Source organism: Cryptotermes secundus, unplaced genomic scaffold, assembly GCF_002891405.2.
Source record: "Cryptotermes secundus unplaced genomic scaffold, Csec_1.0 scaffold669, whole genome shotgun sequence".
NCBI classification, from domain to species: Eukaryota; Metazoa; Arthropoda; class Insecta; order Blattodea; family Kalotermitidae; genus Cryptotermes; species Cryptotermes secundus.
The window spans coordinates 622,688-646,091 of record NW_019726235.1 but is presented as its reverse complement, the minus strand read 5'-3'; the positions used below and the strand labels follow the sequence as shown (position 1 = coordinate 646,091).

At 39.5% G+C, this 23,404-nt stretch overlaps 1 protein-coding gene across 5 annotated transcripts in view; it reads right to left on the bottom strand.

Moving 5' to 3' along the window:
* Window positions 1-595: 595 nt before the first annotated feature.
* Window positions 596-23,404, bottom strand: part of LOC111864081 (probable ubiquitin carboxyl-terminal hydrolase FAF-X) — a 115,994-nt gene continuing 93,185 nt past the window's right edge. For 4 of the 5 annotated variants that reach the window (XM_023851074.1, XM_033751321.1, XM_023851072.1 and 1 more), the window contains exons 38-45: window positions 18,972-19,138; window positions 15,695-15,856; window positions 13,684-13,784; window positions 9,476-9,705; window positions 8,516-8,718; window positions 7,467-7,613; window positions 7,026-7,201; window positions 596-5,119 (exon numbers count right to left, since the gene is read on the bottom strand). In XM_023851074.1, the coding sequence (XP_023706842.1) occupies window positions 4,876-5,119; window positions 7,026-7,201; window positions 7,467-7,613; window positions 8,516-8,718; window positions 9,476-9,705; window positions 13,684-13,784; window positions 15,695-15,856; window positions 18,972-19,138 (1,430 nt within the window). In that variant the 3' untranslated portion in view covers window positions 596-4,875. The remainder of the gene's footprint in view (window positions 5,120-7,025; window positions 7,202-7,466; window positions 7,614-8,515; window positions 8,719-9,475; window positions 9,706-13,683; window positions 13,785-15,694; window positions 15,857-18,971; window positions 19,139-23,404) is intronic. The other variant, XM_023851075.1, reaches the window with a different exon arrangement.

Here is a 23,404-nt window from a genome sequence, read left to right as displayed (position 1 = left end):
GGGGGGGGGGGGTTACATGTATGTAAAAATATAAAGGCACCCACTGGTGCACCTTGGTTTTCACCTCATCACATCAGAAGTGTTTTCTTTCAAAGTGCATCTTCAGTGGCACAAAGATGCAAAAGATGCTATATGCACCATCTGGACCACAATTTCTTCTCCACAGGAGCTGACATGTTATACTGCTCGGAGAAATACGTTAACTGCTCCTGAAGTTACATGAAGAAACAGAGCATTTATACATTATTTCTCATTCTTTTGGACACTATGCCTCCGTAATAAATGAGTGTGTAACACACCCTTGATTGCCACTTATTACACACCCCTCGATGTTCCTTTAAAACCTTCACCTCAACCTAATCTCTTTCACTACATTTCATAAATTATGACTGAAGAAAGAACTTCAAAATTCCTCTTGTTCTGGAATAATGATAAAGTGTCCTTTCATACATTATATAATTTATTAACAATATTCTAATAAATGAATAAATAAATAAATTGAAATAAAATTTAAAACTTGGAATTGTGAACATATGTGGCAATATTATCACATGCTGAGTGGCAGCAACTGGAGTCTTATATCTACAAACATGATTTCAAACAGTCCTTTTTATTTTTTGTTTCATAAGCTACAAAACAATTTATTTTAATTTCATTCATTTATTATACATGTGATAAGCATGGAGAAATCTCACAGGAAAATCCAGAAGCCACATTTAGATAAGCTGAGCCGTTAAATAAATTAACATCTTTTGCACAAGAACTGGCCATATAACCTTGGCTGCCATAACACAGTTTCTCGGGAACAGCTACTGGAATTTCCCCCAAGTTTCCTCTTTAATTGGTATAATTTCATACCATAGATTAAACAATAATTCAGACTGTGATGTACCTCGTGAAATAATTCCCATCAGTGTCATTAGTGGGAAAAATACAAGAAGCACATGTAAGGGAGCTCCAAGTCACTTTTTCTTTTTTCAAAACCTGCAATACGTACAAAAACAAGGAGCTCCAAGTCCCTTCTAGAGGTTTCTCAATAAAAACTTGTGATGCCTTCACATAATGCGGCTTTATACATACCAATTTGTTTACTCAAGTTTATTCTTTTAACATAAATTATACTATAATTACAATTTTTTAAATTGTTCATTTGTGAAACTCTGTAAATCCTTACAAAGGACAAGAAGCTGCAGTAGTGCTTTGTTCCCCAACAGAACATATCACACAACACACCTTCCCTTCTGATCAATGAAACCCGTGATTGAGATTTCATACAGATATAGAAAGTCTGAAAGGAGAAATATGAAGTACATATCTTTCTGCCAGAATTATTAAATACTCTATCTTGGGGTCAATATTGACCTGAAAAATTGTGACTTGCATGGGACAAGGAAAAACGAGGATGACTGAGTAAGCGAAGCGGGGGATATCTGCTCTTTTCTGCTGTGAGATATCCGCATGTGCAGACAACTGCTGCTGCTGAGCTAACTCACGTGATGTGCTGCATAAAGAGAGTGAAGTACATATGCATACCAATCAGGAATTTAGCCACCTGCATTTTATTCCTGTTTTGCATTATGATCTACTGACAGCCATCACAATATTTTTAAGCTCGCACATAGTTTAAAATGCAAGGAAATATCTATACAGAACTACCATCAAGAGATGATACCAACACTCTGATGATGATTTTGGTTCATGCAGGTAATATGATGGCTTTAGCTGACTAACCCTGAATCTTCTAAAATGCTACATTCTCTTGTTTCATCTACTTAAGAGCTACAGATGCAACGAAACAACCAAGGAAACCCAAACTTCAGAACACACTCGCAAATATGTTCGACATTCAAAATTGAGAACCAGTATTAATCTTGCCTGACCCCAAGCTATCAGATCCCTTCAAATAACAACTGCATTCACGATTTGACACATTTAAAATTAGCATGCATTTGGCACAGAAAGGTATGAAGAAGAGTCGGAGGCAGGGATGCAGAGTGGGTGCAGTCTCAGCAGTGGCACTGCGGTACCTTCCTGAGCAATGCAAAACTTTTCAGAGCATGACAAGGTAAGTAATTTATTTATAAATGACTAAACAGTTAATTACAAAATATTAAATTACCACCTCAGAGCGTTATCTTTTGTTTACTTCTCATTCTATTAAAAAGACCGATGTCTGACTTGTAAAAACCATTCACTTCCTCAATGGCTTCTAGCGCTGGTATTGAACTCTCATTATTACAATTTGTGTTTGATTCCCTTGCTAGCATTGTATGAACAGGCCAACACTTAGTTACGTTTATGTACAAACTGATTTGTTTGGGGTTATTATTGAATTAAAAAACTGTCTTTGTGTACATATACAATACAACTGTAATAAATGCGCACACAAGATCTGTGCAGTGGAGTATAATAGTTTAAATTACATTCTATGCATCAGAAACCAATCAACACTCACACTTGTTAAAATAAGTGTGACAGTAACGAATGGTGTGTTGCCACTCAACAGCATCCTGCTCACATTCTCTGCAGTGTCCCCTACTTTCACATTCCACAAGAGCCAAGATGTGCCATCAATATGCAATATGCAGCAATGTTAAGAAAATATCAGAAGATACACTCACACAAGCACTTGCTCTTCAACACTATCGAATGCCAACACAGGAGGAAAATCAACGGCAAGCTCTTTGACACTATCTTATTGCAATACACAAACTAACCGGAATGCAACAAAATTATATTTATGTCATAAAGCATTTATAATTATACATATTATTATCCATTTAAATAAATGTTCCACTTTGGCATGTCAAGGAAAAGTGCGAGCAATCGGGAAGATTAAAGCTCAAACACATAAATTTATTGTATAAACAGAGCCTATAGTAAAGAACTTTTTTCAAAATGATCCCTTGACTTTTATAACTCCCATTCTGACTTGCATCATATGTATATATATTTAAAAATAATAATAATAATAAAAAAACTTGGATATGATTCTTGATTAAAATAAGAAGTTGTAGCATTAACAACAAAAGCTCTCAAGTTAAGCTTCAAAAATTTTTGGGAGTTCATAGTTATTATGTACCTAAGTTTCTATTTATACTCTGCTTCTGTTCCACAGCTGTCAGAATCAGTGTCAAAGCTTCCAGCTTCTTTAACACGAAACGCCTGAACTCCACCAACTGTTAAACCACAGCTTCACACCAAGGAACTCACTCACTTGGGGCCAGTTACAACAGCCACAAAACACCAGCAGCTTAACAAACTTGCACAAATTGTAACTGGCTTCTGTATGTTACACCATCTCTGATACAGTCACTGTAAGGTTCTCGGGGTCCAGCACTGAAAAAAGTCCAAGCTTAGTGATCAAATGGAATTCTCGTCTAGTGTCTCCTCCAGAATGTTGGGTAGATGTGCCTCCAGAACATACTTGATAGTCAACTACTACTGGGAACAACTATCATATGGTATGGAGTCATGCTGTTTCATGAACTACTGCACCAAGATGATAATTTCCAATTATGCTGAAGATTATCCTGAAAACTGGTTAAACTACTTCACTTTCAGAAAGAAATCCACAACACAAACACCAATTCCAATGGGAACATGCTATTGCTTCCAATATTTTTATTTGCTACAAATGGATTCAGTTTTTCAAAAACTTAAAGCCACATTAAAAATTAAAAGCGTACAGGTAACTCGGATGGGAACAAAATCACACTCTCTCTACAGCCACACTGCTACTAAGGTGCTGCAACACGCCTTCCACTACTATGTTCGCTTCAACATCAAAAAATTATGGGAAGGAATAGAAAATTAAATATGATATAAAAATTAGTAATAAGCAATATCCTGGATCAAGTGCTGAAATTACCTGGCATGAACTCAAGCATTCCAATCATTGCTCAAACCCTCAGCATTCATTTCATTTGACTTTACTCAATTAGAAGACAATCTGATACGTCACATCAGATATGTATCCTGTAGCCAGTCAGTCATTCTGTCTGTAAGTATCCACTAAAACACCCTCACACCCTGTTCTCATTACTAGCAGTGCACACTCCCCAAACTCCTCCATCCAATTTCCTTACAAATGGCATACAATATTTATGATGGCTACAATACATATATATCTCGTTGTGCATCTTCCTCCACTGATCAGTAGGTAACTACAGCTCATGCCAGTTCATGTATCATTGCATCAACACCAAGCAAAATCTCAAGGTCAACTTCAACAATAGTAGACACATGGGCCAACTCATAGTCTCATGTCCAACAATTCTCTCTTTGACTAGGGATATTTCATAATTCTAAGATGATATTTCCTCTTGCAATTAAGCCCAGTATCCTCTTTACCTCGTCAATGTTTTTTCAGCAGATTAGTTGGCATTTTGGTTCAACCCTTCAAGACATACAAATTATCGGACTGGTTCAACTTCTCTGGCTACTGATCACATAATTACAATGGAAGTATGTCTGTACAGCTGTTATGGTAACCCAGCACAAATTAATGCTGTGCTGACTGAAAGCAATAAATTAAACACAGACATCGCCAACGTGTACCAGACATGACTTGGCGGCTCATTACATCTCGATGACCACAGAGAATATACCTACCCTGAGCGGATTAAGACAGGAGTTGATATTGGGTATCTTAACACCTTCTTCCCTCCCACCCATAAAGAGCAGCAAGCAGGCCACGTTAGTATCACAGTACTGACAGTGTGAGAACTGTACTCCCAAACTATTACACTGTGTTGCTAATGGATGAAGCTTCCTTATCACAGCTTTGTTACAGATGTCTTCATAGCAGTGCCACAGCCTTCCCCCTCCTTCCCTGTTCACACTTGTAGCACAATATTGCTTCTCATGTTGTAACTATGCCGTATCTACTGTCGAGCAGGGGACATGGCTGGTCTCCCCACACTGCGGCTGCTCCGATGACTGCTGAAGCACGGCGCTACTGCCACTATTCGACAGAGTACCTTCATTAATGCTGTCTTGCATGGCAGCAGTAGTGATCATAGTCGGTTCTGTATCCTCGCCTGTTCCCACCTGAGGGTGATTACTGGTGATTCCACTAGGTCCTGGCGATGGCTGTTCCTGCACTCCAGTGATGTAACTAGAAACAACACACAGATCAACATTTTCATACATAAACCAATGAGCATATATCTCTCTCCTGACTGAGAATTTTCATCATGAGACCTGAAAATAAATTTCACTGTGATCAACTGAAGCAAAAACCTGATTAGTGTTCTCATAATTGGTGCAATCCTCTAATTAACATACTTTTTGTGGTGCCAGTCAAAGCCCAATAAAAAATGTATTATGAGTACTGTACTAATATTCAATGAATTTAAATTTAGTAAACAACCCACATTTGGCGTAAGAAATCTTCAACCTTCCGGAACTTGTATCGCAATTTACTGTGACTGTGGCTGTGGCTGAACCTGATTTGCAGACTTTTCTCTCTGACAGGAATTGTTCCCATATGGCCAGTGTGTTTCATATGCCATTAGTTTAGGAATAAACTTTATACCATTTTAAAGGGAACCAGGACCACAGCTCAGGAAGTGATTTTTTGGTTAAAAAAAAAAACTAGAGTTTGTTAAATATAAAATTTCATATTAAATCCTTCAGGGCCATTTATATGATTTTACTCATACTACTGTAAATGTGTATCCACCACTCAGAAAAGGTGAGCACTGATTTCAGTTTAAATTTATTGAGTTAAGTTATATGCAGTCCCAGTTACCCAGTATCAAAGCATCCAGAACTATCATGCACATGTTAGAAATTTAGCATTTTTATAAAGTTCCTTCAGAGGTAGGGCTGAAGTGTAAATGTGCTGTTTTGATATTGAAACAGAAAATGGAAATGTTTGAAAGCCTCAAAAATGGTGAAGATCATGTGAAAATTAGGCTCTTGCAAAGTTTTTTCTTATGCAATGAGCAGATTCATTCAATTATAACATCCCATTCCCTGTACATGCCAGATGATGGCAAGTTTGCAGAGTGCAGATGAATGACTGCATACTGCTTAGTTCCTGCAGCACACAACTCTTTGTCTGTCTGCATCTTGTAACCAGTTTTCTTTCATGTGTATTATTTTATGATGTACTCTATATCAATATCAATATAACAGTGAATGGTAGAATGAGTAATAAAAATAGTAAGAACAAAAAGAGAGAATATGTAAATGGGAAAGTCAGTGATGGAAACAAACAGGGAAAAGAAAGGGATATACAAATTCAAGTTTTCTCAGTGGTGGAAATTCAAACTGTGGTCTTCTGAGTTATGGTACTGTGTACTCTGGTGTGTGTGCACCAGCATACCACAGTGGAGAAACACAGTTCCTCTGGTTTGAGACTAACTCAAAAGAGCACAATATTAAAAATATAAGGGATGTGAATAAAGGTGTAAATGAATTCAAGTTGTGATACCACCCCTGGATGCATCCGATAAAGACTGGAAATGGTGAATGTCATGATGTTCAGTTTGTTGGATGTATCGTCAAAGTTCTGCGCCATCCACATATCTGTTAAGGTTGATTTGTATGGAATATTTTGTATGTAGTTTGTAGGGTCAGTTATAATCTCTTTACACCAAAGTTCATACTAGTGGCTCAAACTGTCTGTCCATTATTGGTGTCTACGCATAAAGCTAAACAAAATTTTTGCATTGCTGCCTCGGTGATTTTTACTACACAAGAAAAAATTGTCTGAATAAAAGTTACAGGTTTTAAATATCGTTACCTGATATCATTTCAGGGCCCTGCATTACAGTGGTTTTGCTGCCATTCCAACCTCATAAGTTTGCGTGCCCACAACGTTTTATTGCTGTTTGTGGGAAATTAGCTAGGAGCTCCAGGCACAATTCATTAAATCTACTGTCCTACTGAAGAGCCTTCCAGCTGTTAGATAAACATAATGTTTCCTGTTTCTAAACAACATAGCATTGAATGCAAAGCACTGAAGCCAGGAGAGATCAAATTCTAATCACAAAATAGCTTGATGTTCAGAATACCTCTGACTAGCAGGCATTCGTTTGGCAAGTATGCGCTGTGTCACTGCAGTGTTTGTGGATGCAGCAGCATGGGCTGGATATGCCATGAAAGTTGGTGCCACTTTTTGTTGTGGTGTCGGCTGTTCCTCAGGCTGTGGACTCTCCCCTTCTTCTGACATCTCCTCTACTTCTGGCTCCTAGGCAAAATGTGTTATATGTAGAACTCCTCTTTCCTTTTGATGCTTCACAAACATGTGGTAAGTAAAACTTGAGAACTGTTGGGCAAGCATATAGATTTATGATGCTGTGATATAAAACAATACAAACACAAGAGATGAAGTTTATTTTTAAATGTAACGGTTCATAGAAACCCATGTGACAAGAATGAAACAAAAGAACAGCGTTCCCATCTCACAACTTCATGCACATAACGCATACACAGCAAATGTGTTTCTAACATACCTCTTCTGGGCACAGTTCACATGCTCTCTCCAGTGTTTTCCGAGCACTGTTTGAACGTTCCAGGAAGTATCCATTTGTTGATTCGTTTGACTGTGCTGGTGGTGACCAGTTATTGTAACTATACTGTGTACTGGGTGCATATGGACGCTGAAAACACACATTCCCTCTCAAAGATGGAAGTGACAGACATGATTTTGTAACTTAAACAGCTCAGTAATTCACACATCTACGCCAAACTATTCAAGTATTCTACTGATTAAAATAAATGCACAGGCCAAAGGGAATTCTAGTGTAAAGCAAAGACTGATGAGTTCTGTAGGATTTGAGCCTCTCGCAGCGGTGATCACAATCACTTCTGTCTTCCGCAATATAACACTGTGTAGTTCAATAAAAGTCTACCAATTGTAACACATTTTATATTCCACCAAATTTACATTTCTCTTAAATTTGCCTTCATTTTTCAACGTCTGATAACTGAAATTTATCCAAGTTTACAGCTACAGCTTTCTATTTCGAAAAATTCACATTCACGTTGAAAGTCTTCCCTAGCAAAACATGCATATCTTTGTGAGAGCTATACAGACTGTGAGCTCAAGAAAACAGGAAACAAATGACTGGTTACAGAAATAATATGACATGTAGGTTAAAATATTTCCATTCACACTATTATTGTATTCACACACACACACACACATATTCTTTAAATGGACTGCCGAAGTTACAGCACAAAGCAAACCACATTCTTCTGTCGCATCATTTCCATTTCCCTAATTTTACACCGTCAAACTTACAATTATTTTATGTTGTCTCTTCAAAACTGGAAAAGTGAGGATTCCCTGTACTAGAAATATTATTATTATTATTATTATTATTATTATTATTATAATATTTCTGTTATTATTGATGATGACCTGATTTATAAATACATTGTCCAGTCTCTTCTAGCCAGTTGAAAGTTGATGTTTAAGAAATCCTTCCAATGTACTTTCAAATAATATAGCCTAAAAAGTATTTTAAAATCTGAAACCTCACCCAATAAATATACTTACCCTCTCCAGTTCATCCTGAAGCCACTCAACAGCAAGAGTCCATTTCCTTTTGACCTCTCCATTTGTGTGGAGCATCTGGTTAGCGGGCCGACATTTTGAGAACAGTGTCACCATACATTTGATACACTGGTATGCTCTTTTCTGGTAGTGGTTCTTGCTGCGCTGAATTGTGTCAAACAGACCTTCTCGTTCTTCGGGCACACCTTGAACAGTAGTGTCAGTTACATTGTATGGCAAATACAGATACACACAACAAAAGTTTAGAGAAATACATTTGCTGGTGAAGAACTTCTTCCACAACCTCTGTCAACCAGAGGGATTCCTAGCATACTGTAGCTTCTTCCATAATGTCTTGCTTTCAAACTATTTAGAGCAGGCAGTCCATAAACATACCATTAACCCATTCTCCCATCAGAATTACTGGGCTTTTGGACATTGTCCATCATTCGGTATTCCAAAAACTAGAGAACACAACACTTCAGAAACTGGATGTCTCTGTCCTCACGTGACGGGGGAGGCTAGCTCTTTGTAATGGAATGGACCCAACAGAATAAGTGTCTCTCCCCTCATGTGAGGATGAAAACATGTCCAGTTTCTCAAATGTTGTGTTCTCCAGTTTTCAGAATACTGAACGATGGACAAAGTAATTCTGTATGTCACCCACCATCGTCAGAACCCTTTAGAATCTACATGTCAGATTCAGTTTTGGAAAATTCCAAATGCAAGTTCTGGCTGTGAAATTTCTACTGCATGATGGAAATCAATGCTCTCTCCACTGTGATCCTAGCTTTAATAGAACAAGAACAGGAAGCCTACCAGCTTTGGTATAGGTTGTATTTACTATCAACTAGTGCAAAAATAAAACACAAAGAGAAATACACAGAGCATTGTGTTCCTACAATAAAGTATCACAGTGTCATCAGGACTAGATGCGTACTCCTCCAGTTACAGAAGGCATACCTTTCAATGCGTTGTGAATACGATGCGTCTGCCATGAATCCTCAATGAGCAACATGCTCAATAGCAGGTCCATGTGGTGCCTCAGCTCATGGCAGTATGCATAGGCAATCTGCCACAGCAACTCGCTGAGCACTGTGCGTGAAAAGTGAGGATTCTCCCAGCAGCAGAACTGCAGCAGCTTCACAGTTTCTTCTGAGAGATTTGCATCCTCAATCAACTTCTTGATGTAGCTGTCACAACAAATATTAATAATTGTAAGAGCTCGGCATCCATCAATCTAACCCTAACACTCGTACATCTGACTTGCGTTAAGGAGGTCCACCTTAGATTTCAGCCCCTCTGAGGCACGAGTATGCTTAACAGTACCTTCACACAGATCATGTCTAAATGGAAATACTTATGAACTGTCATCACACCTTGTTCACATCTGCTGCCAGTGTGGCTAGTTACGTATCTGTTAATTAGTAAATACAACATACAATATGTTAAAATTTGCATGCAATAAAAATTAATGAAAGAGAACATAAAGAGTGTGGACGCATATGTACATGTAACTGTATACCGCATGTCCAAAAAGTATCCGACTATTTTTTTCTGCTGTAAGTAATGACCAGAGGGGTGGGGAAACTGAGCATAGTGGTAGAAGGGACTTTCATGCGCATGCGTGATTTTTCGCTGACTCGCAACACTGCCGGATGTGTCTCTGGCTGCCAGATAGTGAAGTGGTGTAACATGTGTTCATCGCATTCTCGTTTCACTCAAGATGACAGAACGCTTAGAGCAGCGATACTGCCAGAAACTTGGGGATACCCAAGCAGAAACAATCTGCAAAATTCAGCAGGCTTTCGGCGATGATGCAATGGGGTCCACTCAAATTAAAGAGTGGTTCAACCGCTTTAAACATGGCCGTATGTCGGCGGACAGTGAGCAGCATTCCGGGAGACCGTCAACAAGCCAAAATGCTGATGTCATTGAAAAAGTGCGGACACTGATCATGGAAAATTTGTAAATTAAACCACTGCTTGTTTACTATTCAGAAACTCCACCAGTTTTCAAGAAGTGTGAAGTCCAGAAGAGCAGGCTAAATGTGATGTGGACGTCCAGCAACAAGGATTGGGTGACATGTGACCTTTTCACTGATTGGATCAATGAAGTGTTTGGTCCTTCTGTGAAAAAAATATTTGCTTGAGATGAATCTGCCACTCCATGTCTTGCTTGTTATGGACAACGCTCCTGCTCATCCTCCAGACCTACAAGATGACCTCCTTGAAGAATTTAAATTCATCAAGATCCAGTTTCTGCCTCCCAACACCACTCTGTTACTCCAGCCTTTGGACAAGCAGGTTATTTCTAAGTTTAAGAAGCTGTACACTAAAGCACTCTTCGAGCGTTGTTTTGAGGTGACTGAAGCAACCAATCTCACTCTCAAAGAGTTTCGGAAATATCACTTCCACATCGTTGCCTGCCTCAAGATGATCGAAAAGGCGTGGGAAGGGGTTACCAAGAGAACCCTCACTTCTGCTTGGAAGAAGCTTTGGCCGGAAAGCATTGTTGAACATGACTTTGAGGGGTATGAGATAGCACCTGTGGAGCCTGTAGTCAACAAGATTGTGTCTTTGGCCAAGATCATGGGGCTGGAGGTGGATAACAATGATATCGATGAGCTTGTGGAAGAGCAGAGCCAAGAGCTGACCACCGAAGAGCTTATGGAGTTGCATTGTGTTTCACAGCAAGAAGTTGTGGAGGAGAGTTTGTCAGAGGAGGAGGAGGAGGAGGTAACAGCAAAGCAACAATCTTCTGGCGCAATAAGAGAAATGCTGAAAGCATGGGAAACTGTTGCATCGTACATTGAGAAGCATCACCCTAATAAGGCAGTGGATATGTGCGCTACAAATTTATTTAATGATAATGCTGTGTCGCATTTTCACCAAATTTTGAAGCATCGGCAAAAACAAATGTCTCTAGACAGCTATCTAGTAAAAAAGATTTAGATATTTATCATAAATAATAAACTAATTATTTGATTTTTTTTTTGTTTTCTGCAAATCGAATTCGCCTTCCAGGTTGGTTTATTCTGCATAGAAGAAAAGATGAAGATGATTCATGCTCCTTAACAATGTATATATAATTTTCTTTGAATAAACGTTATACATAAATTTTTTTGAGTATTTTTTTCGGCATGGAACGCATTATTGTATTTTACATTAATTTATATGGGAAAAATTGTTTCGCTTAACGAGTGTTTCGCATTACAAGTAAGATTCTGGAACAAATTATGCTCATTAATGAGGTTCCACTGTACTTTGTGGGGTGAAATATTCATACTAAATCACATGTAGGAAGCGAACAGTTTCCCATAGTCATGGTATACTGACTTGCTAGTACTTCTTCATACTATGGGTTTCACATCCAGATGCAGATCTTGGGATTCTTTTCTACATACTGCATGTGACAGGTGTATTGGAAGCTTGTTCTGTATTCATGTATAAATTGATGTGGTACTTCTTTCATAGGATCCACAGTTATGGGGTTGATCTCATATGTGGTACAGGTATTTACACTTGTTCCTTCATTGTGCTGTTGCTCCTGTTGTCTATCGTTAGTGTCATAACACGTCTTACACATTATGTGCACTCTCAGAATATTTGCATGGTGTTAATGTACAATCCCCAGGCAGCCCATAAAACTCCCCTTCAATCTGTCAAGATTGGAGTGTGGTGTGCAGTGTCTTTGTGATAGAACTGTTGGAACCATTTCCTTTCAAGAGAACATTAACTTCGAGCCCCATACTATCATGTATTAGTGACTAGACACAGACTTCAGAATGATTATTCAGTTTACTGGATGCTCCATATCCGTAACTATAAATAACTACAGCATAGTAAGTCTTTCCAGTCCATGTATTCAAGTACTCATTGCCTGGTAATAGCTGACAACAGCAGGGTTTTCCCTACTGCTTCCATGTTTGGTGACTCATGTCCTCAACAGCTGATGACTCGATAGCTAACACTAACATTGACCTGGTCCTGCTGGTTCTCCCTACCCAACTTCGGGACAGACTGAACTCAAAATGCCACCTCCGAGAGTTCCTCTACTGTTGTATGCATATTTGTTCCTGTTGGAAGGTATTTACCAAGCCACTGCCTAGCAATGGATGTCTCCAAGGTTCTTCTCTGACTCAACTATTCTAGCTTTCAGGTGTCAATGTCATGACACTGACACATTCCATGAATTCCTCCCACGCATCACTGAAGAGGAAACTTTGAGGCATGCCTTCAACAAGACAGCACAACACGTCATACAGCAAATGTGATGACTACATTCATGTTTTCCCCGCTGTTTGGAGATCTAATCATTTCAGAAGGACTATGGCTCCCACAGCTCACAGAATTTGTTACCACCGGATCATTTTTGCTATATTAAGGACAATACCCATCACAATAATCCATGCAATGTGGATGAGCTGAAAGCAAACAATTCTGACATCACTGCCAACATTCCACCCATGACACTGCAGACAGTGTCTAGAACATGCTTTGTTGTACTCAGTCATGTACAGAAAGTGCTTGATGCACATTTTCACAACTTTTTGTAACATAACATATTGTAAACACTCTACTGTGAATACTGCTCTTATTTTAAAAAAATCACCACACCGTTCACACAAGTTTCAACAAAATGATTGTAGCCCTCTAATACATGATGTTATTAACATCCCTAATATTTGATTTAAAAAAAATCATCCTGAATAATGTACACTTTTCATATGACAACGAAATATAAACATGATCATCATCTCATTTTCTACTCTCACCTATTTCTATGTTCAACAGCAAAGGTTTCTGATGAACAACAGGAAGATTTCACTGTACAACTACAGTGTCTCAATACTTCTCATGTTATGTAACACATGCCACCTATGCTGATACTGTATTTTCACTTATGCAGTTTTTACAAAGCCTTAGTTTTATAGAATCAAAGTGAACAGTACTTACATTAAGATTAATATCTTCTCAGACATGATGCCATGTAGTCCGCTAGAAGTTTACCAGTATTTCAGATTAATGTACGGCCTGCATCTACAGGGTCAAAAAGGGAGCCCAGCAAGCAGCCCTCAGTAAATACCTACCAGTCTACACAGTCACATCCCCGAACACAGTACCTTTCATATTTGCTGCTATGAGAACATCAGATCCAACAGTCCTTACCTGGTTCTACCAAACAAAATTTCTGCTGCCTGTGGCTGAATAGGCATGATAAAATCTGGGACAGCTGGGTCTCCATATGGGTTTGGTAGAGGCAGCATGCCCTACAGAAATAAACCGTACTTTTATTTCAATTACTACTGGTACACTGCAGTAAAACAGTGACAGATCAAGTATGGCTTATACCAAGGACTTCATTACAACAACAAAAAGCCACTGGAACTGGCAATTTCTCAATGTTACATATAGTAAACCCTTGCTAATCTGGTAACAGTTAATCTCAAGTAAAATATGAAAAATGAAAAATTCTGTTCACAGTTGAGTACATACTTTAAAAGACACGAAGGATTTAGGGGCAAAAGGACTTTCAGAGTGTGTTGAGGGCAGCTGGAGAGACTGAAACCACACAAGAAAATATCCAAAATTGGCTTCAGCTAGACAAAGAGACCCTGGATTTCAGCACCTTGTCTTTTTATTGTTTTTAAATGAAGGTTCTACTGTGATTTTTTTATTTTCATCAACGTTACCTGTATTATTAAATTTTATATTTATTTTGCTTTCCTAATCCAGATTATTGCTTAATCTGGATGACCTCTCTCCCAAATTATTAGATTAGTGAGGGCTTACTGTATATGCAAAGCCATTACATAAAACTAGGGGTTTCTCTCCCCACACCATCATATTCTCTAGTCACCCTTTTTCCTCACTACATATTTCGCTCATACACGGTCATCATTAGGTTTCTTCTATCTTGCACAGTATGTCGAAATTACATGTCACGTGTGACTGCAGTATTTCCTAATTAAAACAAATTAACTTCAATTAAAATTAAAGTTATTTAACACCTTAATGTTTTTCATTGTGGTCGCTGTCCACTCATTTAAGACATTTGTCTCGGTACTTCACATTTTGGATTTATTCGTGCAGCATTCTGCTTTGCAGCATGGGTATTATGAGTGTTATCTGTGCAGTCTGTAAGGATGTTGATGAGTGTTATCATCAGTTTTGTTATGTATGCACCACTGGCTGTATGTTCTTCATGCTGCCAGAGCAGTTATGTTGTTAAGCGTCTGTGTATGTAGATATTATAACAAGTGATTAACTAGTCACCACTGCTTTCATGTTAACCCAACCTCTCTGTCCTACATATGTATTTCTTGTTCCACAATCTGAGTGCAGCTTATCCCCATGGAGTATGTACATCACATGACAGCCTCTGAATTTCCTTATCCATCCAGCAGCTTGTCTCATTGTGTACAGTGTTGCTTGGCTTGTCTATGGAGAAGTCATGCAGGACTCTCCCCCCTCTGTCACACACACTATAGATTACAATTCCTGAGCTTCCACCAACTTTGGATGATAAAGTCACAGAATACAGCTATTATATGCTTAAGGTCCTGTCCACATGTGATATGTGCTGTGTTTCAGTCGGCACTGACTGCAAACTTTTGCAAAACTTTAATTACCACAATCAGATGGAAATGCTTAAATTTGATTGTGAAACAAAATATCACAGCCACGCTGACCTCTGCACTAGTCGGAGATGAGTGGTCAGTTTCATGCCCCTGCTGCTTTATCCCTAGGGAAAGTGCCCCCCCCCACACCCACTGTAAAGGGGGCTGGGTGGGCCCCAGAACCAGTCTGGATACTGTGAACGAAAGAAATTTTTTGCCCTGCTGGGACTCAAACTCTGACCCCTCAGCTGTCCAGCCCATAGTCAGTAGCTATATTGACTGTGTTATCCCAGCCCTTGAACAGTACACAATACACAGTGGCACCTCCACTTAAAGCTCTTTCAATTAATGTTTCCCTCTTTCAGTGTTCAGTTTCAATGAACCCAAGTCATAACTTCAGTGGTTTATTTTTATTTTCTATTTTTTCATCAATGTTAACTTTCTTCCAATTCAGATTTTCCTAAACTCAGTGTTCAAATCCACCACTCTCTACAGAAACCTTAAATGGGTTCACTGAATTGGTCCAGGTACTTGGTGAACTATGCAGATAATTAGCCCACCTGCTGCGACTGTGATGACTGTGTTTTCGAGCTGACATCACAGCAGCGAATCAGCTGTGATACTACCTGATGGAGTTTGGTTAACTCTGGGTACTGGTACTTTATAGGAGGTCCTGGGCCTTCATCCAACGCTACCAACATAAATGTGGCTGGTACATTCAGCTGTAAACAGAGAATACTTGAGTAATAAATTCCAAACAGAACCTGTGAAAGTTCATCCTATCAGTCTTTACGAGAACAGAATGCAAATCAATTAAAACAGGAATCATGCTTCAAATTTCTGAATATTCCAGAAATGAATCTAACTGAAGTTAACACTTTAAAAAATATTAAACAAATATTCTAACATGCTTCAGAACTCAGCAGTTATATCTAAAAATGCTCCATACTCACTCACTCTTGGAGCTGAGCCCTTCCTGAGAAGCTGCCAATTGTGCAACTACTCAAGAACTTCTCAGCACTTTATGCAACCCGAAGGTTCATTACACTATACACAAGAGCCCTCCTGAAACAGATCAATCCGATCAATACCATCCCATCCTATCTAATATGCATTTTAATATTGTCCACCCACCTATGCCTTGGTCTCCCCAGTGGTCTCTTTCCATCTAGCTTTCCCCACCAATATCCTATATGCATTCCTCTTCCCCAATTCGTGCTACATGCCATGCCCATCTCATCCTCCTTGACGTGATCATTCTAATTATACTTGGAGAAGAGTACAAGTTATGAAGCTCCTCATGATGCAGTTTTCTCCAGCCTCCTGTCACTTCATCTCTCTTCAGTCCAAATACTCTCCTCAGCACATTGTACTCAAACTCTCAGTCTGTGTTCCTCCCTTAATGTCAGAGACCAGGTTTCACACCCATACAGAACCACATGCAAAATTATAGTTTTGTACACTCTAATTTTTATATCTTACCTGAAATCAATCCTTTCTTAATTTACTTCTGAATCAGGTTTTGATTTGTTACAGTCATTCCCAAATATCTGAACTGTGCCAAATTTTCATAACATCTGTTACCTATCTTTATATCGTAATTTTTCCTTGCATTTTGGTGATGAGATAGCAACATATACTAAGTTTTCTTTGTGTTTACTTCTAGACCAACCTCCTTACTAGCGCCAATTAAAGTCAGTGAGTTTCTCTTTATCGTATGTATGTTATCACCCACGAGATTCACATCATCAGCATAGACCAATAGCTGATGTATCCCATTTAATTTCAGTCCCACCTGGTTTTCCTGGACCTTCCTAATGGCATATTCTAAAGCAAAGTTGAAAAGCAGTGGTGATAAGGCATCTTAGTTTAGACAATTCTTGATATGAAAATAATCAGACAAATGTTTACCTATACGGACTTTACCATATGTTCCCCTTAAACACATTTTAATCAGGCTGACTAGTTTCATGGGTATACAAACTCTATCGGATATTGTACAGGGTTGGGCGCAGAAACTTCCTTTTTTTGAAGGTGAATAAAAGAAAAATTATTGCTGATAGACAAAATTTATGTTTAGCTAATGAAAGAACATAGTTTAAAGTTTGAAACAAAATATCTTGAAGGTGGTGGCCACCGTTCTCTATGCATTGATGCGACCGTTTTCTGAAGCTCCCTTCTGCACGTTCCAACATGTGCAGCGGAATTTGGGCTACTTCCTGCCGAATAACATTCTTCAGCTGAAGCAGGTTTGTGGGGCGATGTTTAAAAACCTCTGCCTTGAGGTATCCCCATAAAAAATCACAGGGCGTTACATCAGGTGAGTGCGCTTCCCACGGGATGTCACCTCAAAGCGAGATGAGCCGTCCGGGGAACTTTGCCCTCAAAACTGTCATCGAAGCTCGGGCTGTGTGGGCCATGGCACCATCCTGTTGGAACCAGACATTTCCTAGATGCATTTCTTCAAGAGCTAGTTCGAAGAAGATTTTAATCATGTCCACATACCACTGTGAATTGACAGTAACTGCATGATTGTCTTCTTCAAAAAAATAAATGCCAATAACTCCAACTCTTGACAACGCACACCATACTGTCACCTAATCGCCGTGAAGTGGCTTCTCATGGAGCTCTCTGGGATTGTTACCACTCCAATAGCACATACTCTGCTTGTTGACATATTTAGATAGGTGAAAATGTGCCTCATCACTAAAGAAAACAAGTGCATCAGGGGGTAAAGTTTCCAATAACATTTCACACGCCGTTATTCGGTTCTGGAAATCACGTGGTGACAATTCTTGCACAACAATCATCTTATAGGGATGGAAATGAAGATGTTCGTGAAGAATTCGGTGCATTGAACGATTGGATATGTCTAGGGCGACTGCATGTTTGCAAAAGGCGTCTTGGAGATCTCAAAATCGACTGTCAAACTGCCTCCACATTTTCCGGTGTCGTAATGGTCCATTGTCGTCCTGATGATTTTTTCACTACACTCCCGATTGTCCTAAAGTTCTCTACCCACAAAACAATCGATTTCCAGTTGGGAACCAGACCTCTGGGCTTAATTCCGAAGTGAGTACGGAACGCACACTGCACCGCCACGTAGGAATGGTTGTTCGAAAAATAGGCTTTGACAGTAAACGCACGCTGGTCACTCGTCCACCTCATGTTTCCTACTGAGGGGTATTAGACAGAAACTTCCATGACTGCTGCGTACGCCAAGCCTATCCCCACTTTTCTGCGACCTCCCCTCCCTTCACAATGCGTCTTCACAAAAAGGAAGTTTCTGTGGCCCACCCTGTACAATACTTCCCTCCTAACTGAATCATAGGCTTTCTTGAAGTCTATGAATAGATGATGCATTGTTTCACTGTACTCCCATTTTTTTCTCCAGTATCTGACGAATGCAAGAGATCTGATCAGCAGTAGTTGATCTGTTACATTGAAAGTTTTCTATGCTGTCCATGGTCAGATGTTATAAGCAGGGCCAGTAGTTAGCTGCTTTGGTCGGTCAGTCAGTCAGTCAGCCGGCCAGTCACTGAACTGCTGGGGTTCAGTCATTGTGAGCTGCTGTGAGAAGCTGGTAGCTGATGCTAGGGACAGTTCGGGAACACAGAGGAAGGGGAACATCCGCCATTGAAAGCCGCTACCAAGCAACAGCAGTGAAGATGTGGCTGTGGACACTAGAGTGTGTAAAAGTGAACTGTCAAGTGTAGTCATGTGCTGTGTCAAATCCAGTCATCAATCTAAATCACTAAAATCATGACAATATGTACATGATTAAGAAAATATAGCCTGCCAAAATCTTGCCAAGCACCATGTATTTCTGAAGCTCACCTTGAGCAGTTGTGTTCTTTCAGGCACACCGAGCGAGGCATACATGTGGAACAAGGAAAAGTAATGAGGCAGGTGGCGGCCATGGTCAGATACTTCCTTGTGGAGAAGCAGCAGTACTGCATGCAACAGGTGGTCACTCAGCGTTGCATGAGGATCCAGCAGAATTGCTGCAGCAGCACAAGACATTCAGTTTCATGTAACGCTCTCAGTATATATATATAGTGCCCGAAAAAATGTATGCACACCATTCTGCTGTCATTTTCTTTGACTGTCCTGCCATTTGACAAGGTGGCTCTAGCATTCATGTGACTAGCATCACCTTTTGAGAAAATAGCACACTAAACTCTGTACATTATATTTTGGTTAATTTTTTTTGGCCCCTCTGTATGTACATATATATGTACGTACATGGGTGTGCATGTATAAAAATAAAAAACAAATGGGAAAGCAAACACAGCATCCCACTCTGTCTTTTAATTAACATTAAATGTAATTGTACAAGGTGCATATATCAGAATAACTGTAAAATGTAAAAGTAAATGGGCATTACTCATCCCTTATCAATCTGGTTTGCGTTTTCAGTAGACTTCACTGTTCTTGCAAAGTGCATAGGAGAAAGCTGTGCAGCAGGAGGCTTAACAGCAGGGAATAATCAGTGGCAGTTACTGTGAAACCCCTGTTCAATATAACTCCAGGAGAACAGCTTTTCTTTTACTGAACTGATGTCACTAAATCAGTGACACTTTCCTGGTATCTCGGCCACGCCATACCTCAAGCGGTTAGTCGCTGGCTTCCCACCGCAGCAGCCCAGGTTCGATCCCGGGTCTGGTTAAGTGGGATTTGTGGTGGTCAAAGTGGCGCTGGGGCAGGTTTTCTCTGAGTACTTCGGTTTCATTCCACCAAATTCTCCATCATCATAATTACCCGGGGCAGGCTACAATAGGCCAATCAGTGGCCGCTGTGCCGAGTGGACCCAGTTGAACTCCACCCCTCACTGAGTGAATTTAAAAAAAAAAATTCCTGGTATCTGACTAGACGGGCTGAGGAAAATCATAAAAGTACCGCGTCATGATGGACAGTTTAACAAACAAGATTCACACACACAGTTCTTCATGCACATGAGTAAGATATGCCATCAATTTGGTTAAGATTCTTTCTCAGACACCCTGAATTCAAAAATATATACAGCAATTATTTTGATGCCACTTCTTAACCATTACACTCGTATTACTAATGATCATAATATAAACACCATCCTGCGTAACACACGGGATATTTTACTGCCTTTACATGTCTTGGCCCATATGGGTCACTTTCAAAAGTCTTACATTAAAAGGAATTGCTTCAAGATTATTATACGTGGTGCGTTCCGTATATAATGCTTCCTATTTTTTTGTGTTAATATGTAACGTCTGAGCTGGATGTTGGTGGTGTTGTAGTAAAGGTTGAACCTTCCCGCCAATGTACTGTTAATTTGGTTGTCGTGTGACAGATAGCGACAGCATAGCAGTCTACCAAAATGGCATCTGACATAGAAGTGCGTATGAAAGAGAAATGTGTTATTGAATTTCTCACTGCCAAACAAATTGTACCCATTGACATCCATCGACACTTGCTAAAGGCGTACAGAGACAATACAGTGGATGTCAGCACAGTGACTCGGTGGGTAGTGCTTTTCAACAGTGGCGAAAGTGAAGTGCACGACAAGCCACGCCATGGGCGTCCCTGCTCAGCTGCCACTCCTCACAATGAACAGCGCCTCATTCGAAAAGATCAGCAGATAACAACCAGGGACTGTCAATTCTGAATGCTACAAGACGACGCTGACTACGCTGAAAGCCCGTATTTCCCGAGTCAGGCCAGAGAAGCAGACAACCTTTCGCTTGCAACACGATAACGCTAGACCCCATACCAGTTTGGCGACCACCGCGCACATTGCAAAGTTTGGCTGGACTGTCCTACCACATCCACCTTATAGCCCTGATTTAGCACCTTCAAACTTCCATCTCTTCGGGCCTATGAAAGACGGACTACGTGGGCAACATTTTCCAGACAACGATGCTGTCATTGCAGCTGTAAGAAAGTGGCTAGCCTCTGCTGGCGCAGACTTTTACAGGCGCGGCATACAGGCTCTTGTTCATCAATGGCAAAAGTGCATAACGAATGGTGGTGATTATGTGGAAAAATAGCTGTAAGTAGCTGAAATCTTGCTCTATTTAACTGCGTTATTATGATTTCTGTATCTGTTGTAGTTTTCTTTAAAAAAAAATAGGAGGCATTATATATGGAACGCCCTTAGTACAAACAGTATATCTGATATTCTGTCTTACGTGTACCAGTCCTTTTAAACTTTGTTTAGAAGTTACTGCATATACACAATGAGTCTTTTTAACCTATTTAAAAACATACTGTACACTACATGCTTAGACCATCATCGGCCATTATCAGGCGTTCTAAAACTGTTTGTGCTGTTTGTTTCAACAACATAACGCAGTTAGAGGAAACACCCAGCATAACGAGAAACACAAATGTATGATGGGACTACACATCAAACATTAAAAGGACAAAATGCAAGCACAGCAGTCTCAACAAAAAGTTTTAGAACACCTCATGATGATGACCAATGACGGTCAAAACATGTAGTGTACAATGAAGTTTTAAGTAGGTTTAAAAGACTCATCACGTATACGCAGTTAACTTTTAAACAGAGTTTTAAAGGAGTGTTGGATGTAAAACAGAATATCAGAGATATCTGTTAATTAATAAAAAATGTGCAAGAGGATACACTGATATAACCATATAGTCTTGTTTAGCATTAAAAAATTCTGTGTAGTTATAAAATATATCATATGAGTGTTGATGTACTCCCTTCTTGCTTGTTATTAGTTACTCCTACTGAAGTACAGGGTGGCATACAAAATGAACCTGTACTTGGTCTATTAATAAAATCTTTATTTCAATTATTATACTATAAGCTAATACACAAAAAAAAACATTATATGGAGATCTATCCTTTGCGAATCACGTGATCAATATGACTACCATTACGTATGGCAACTTCAACACGAACTGTGATGCTGATTACTTGATGACACATACCATCAGTTATCTCATTGCAGGCCTGAATGATTAGTGCTCTCAATTCCATTACTGTCTGCGTTTTTTTTTTAAATCTTTTCCTTAAGAAATTCCCAAAGATAGTAGCCACATGGGTTTCACTCAGGACCAATCAGGAAATCGGTTTGCGGTGACACGTGAGTCGAAAGTGTCATGCAGAAAGTCCAAAACATCATTTGCTGTGTGTGGCCTGGCTCCATCCTGCATGAACCACTGACTCTGTAATGTCAAACCTGTAGCAAGAAGGTGCGGCACAAAAGTATTGTGCAACATGCTTAAACAGCACTCACTGTTCACTCTCTCTTCAAGGAAAATTGGCCACAGCAGTCTGACTTGAGATGGTGACCCACACTGTTATTTTCAATGCATGATGCACCATCTCATAAAACATATGTGGATTCTCTGACACCCAAAATTGCGCATTTGGTTTATTAACCATACGACGAGGTGGAAGTGTGAATCTTCAGAAAACCAAACACTGTTCAACAAGACCTCATTATTCTGAGCCCATTCAGCAAATGACATTCTTCGATGTCTGTTTCGAACTGTAAGTTTAGGCAACACTGTTATTTTGTATGGAAGCAAATTCAATTCTTTTTTCAGTATTTGTCACATGGATGGTCTGGATATTCCTAGCTGTGCTTCAGCTTTCCTTGTTGATTTACTTCTTTGCAGTGCTACTCTGAGAGCGTCAATGTTCTCCGGAGAAGGCACAGATGAAGGCTGGCAACATTTCCTCTCCAACACTGAACCATCACTGTTAAACTGATTATAAAGTTTATGAACTGTTTTGAATAAAGGCACCCATTGTGTTTGAAAATGGGCACAAAACCACCTCTACACTGTCTTTATGTGTTGTTCTGGAGACAGTCTTCCTTTGTCAGCCATTTTGTATAAACTGTCACATGATCAGGAATAGTGCAACACTAGTACACTTGGGAAGAATAAGAATTAATCTCCATGATCTACCGTGTTACCACGTTACAAAACATCATTCATTGCATGGTTGAGTATTTAACCTTTATCCTACAGCCCTTTAAACTTACGTTGTGGCAGCGGTACGGAATTATTTAAAGGGCCGCTCTTAGAAATCCGTAAAAGCTGTAAGTTACTTACTAATTTTGCTCCTATTTCTGCTATTTCTGTGATAATCGAACGAAATAAACGCTGTTTTTTTCTCGAAAGAATATAGAATCAGATATTGTAATTTACAGATTGTATAAAACATGTTAAAATTTTTGCACTGACTCCAAAAAGAAATTTGCCAATTTTTTTCCTTCTCTGCGAGAATTCATACGTTTTGGACACCCCTGAAT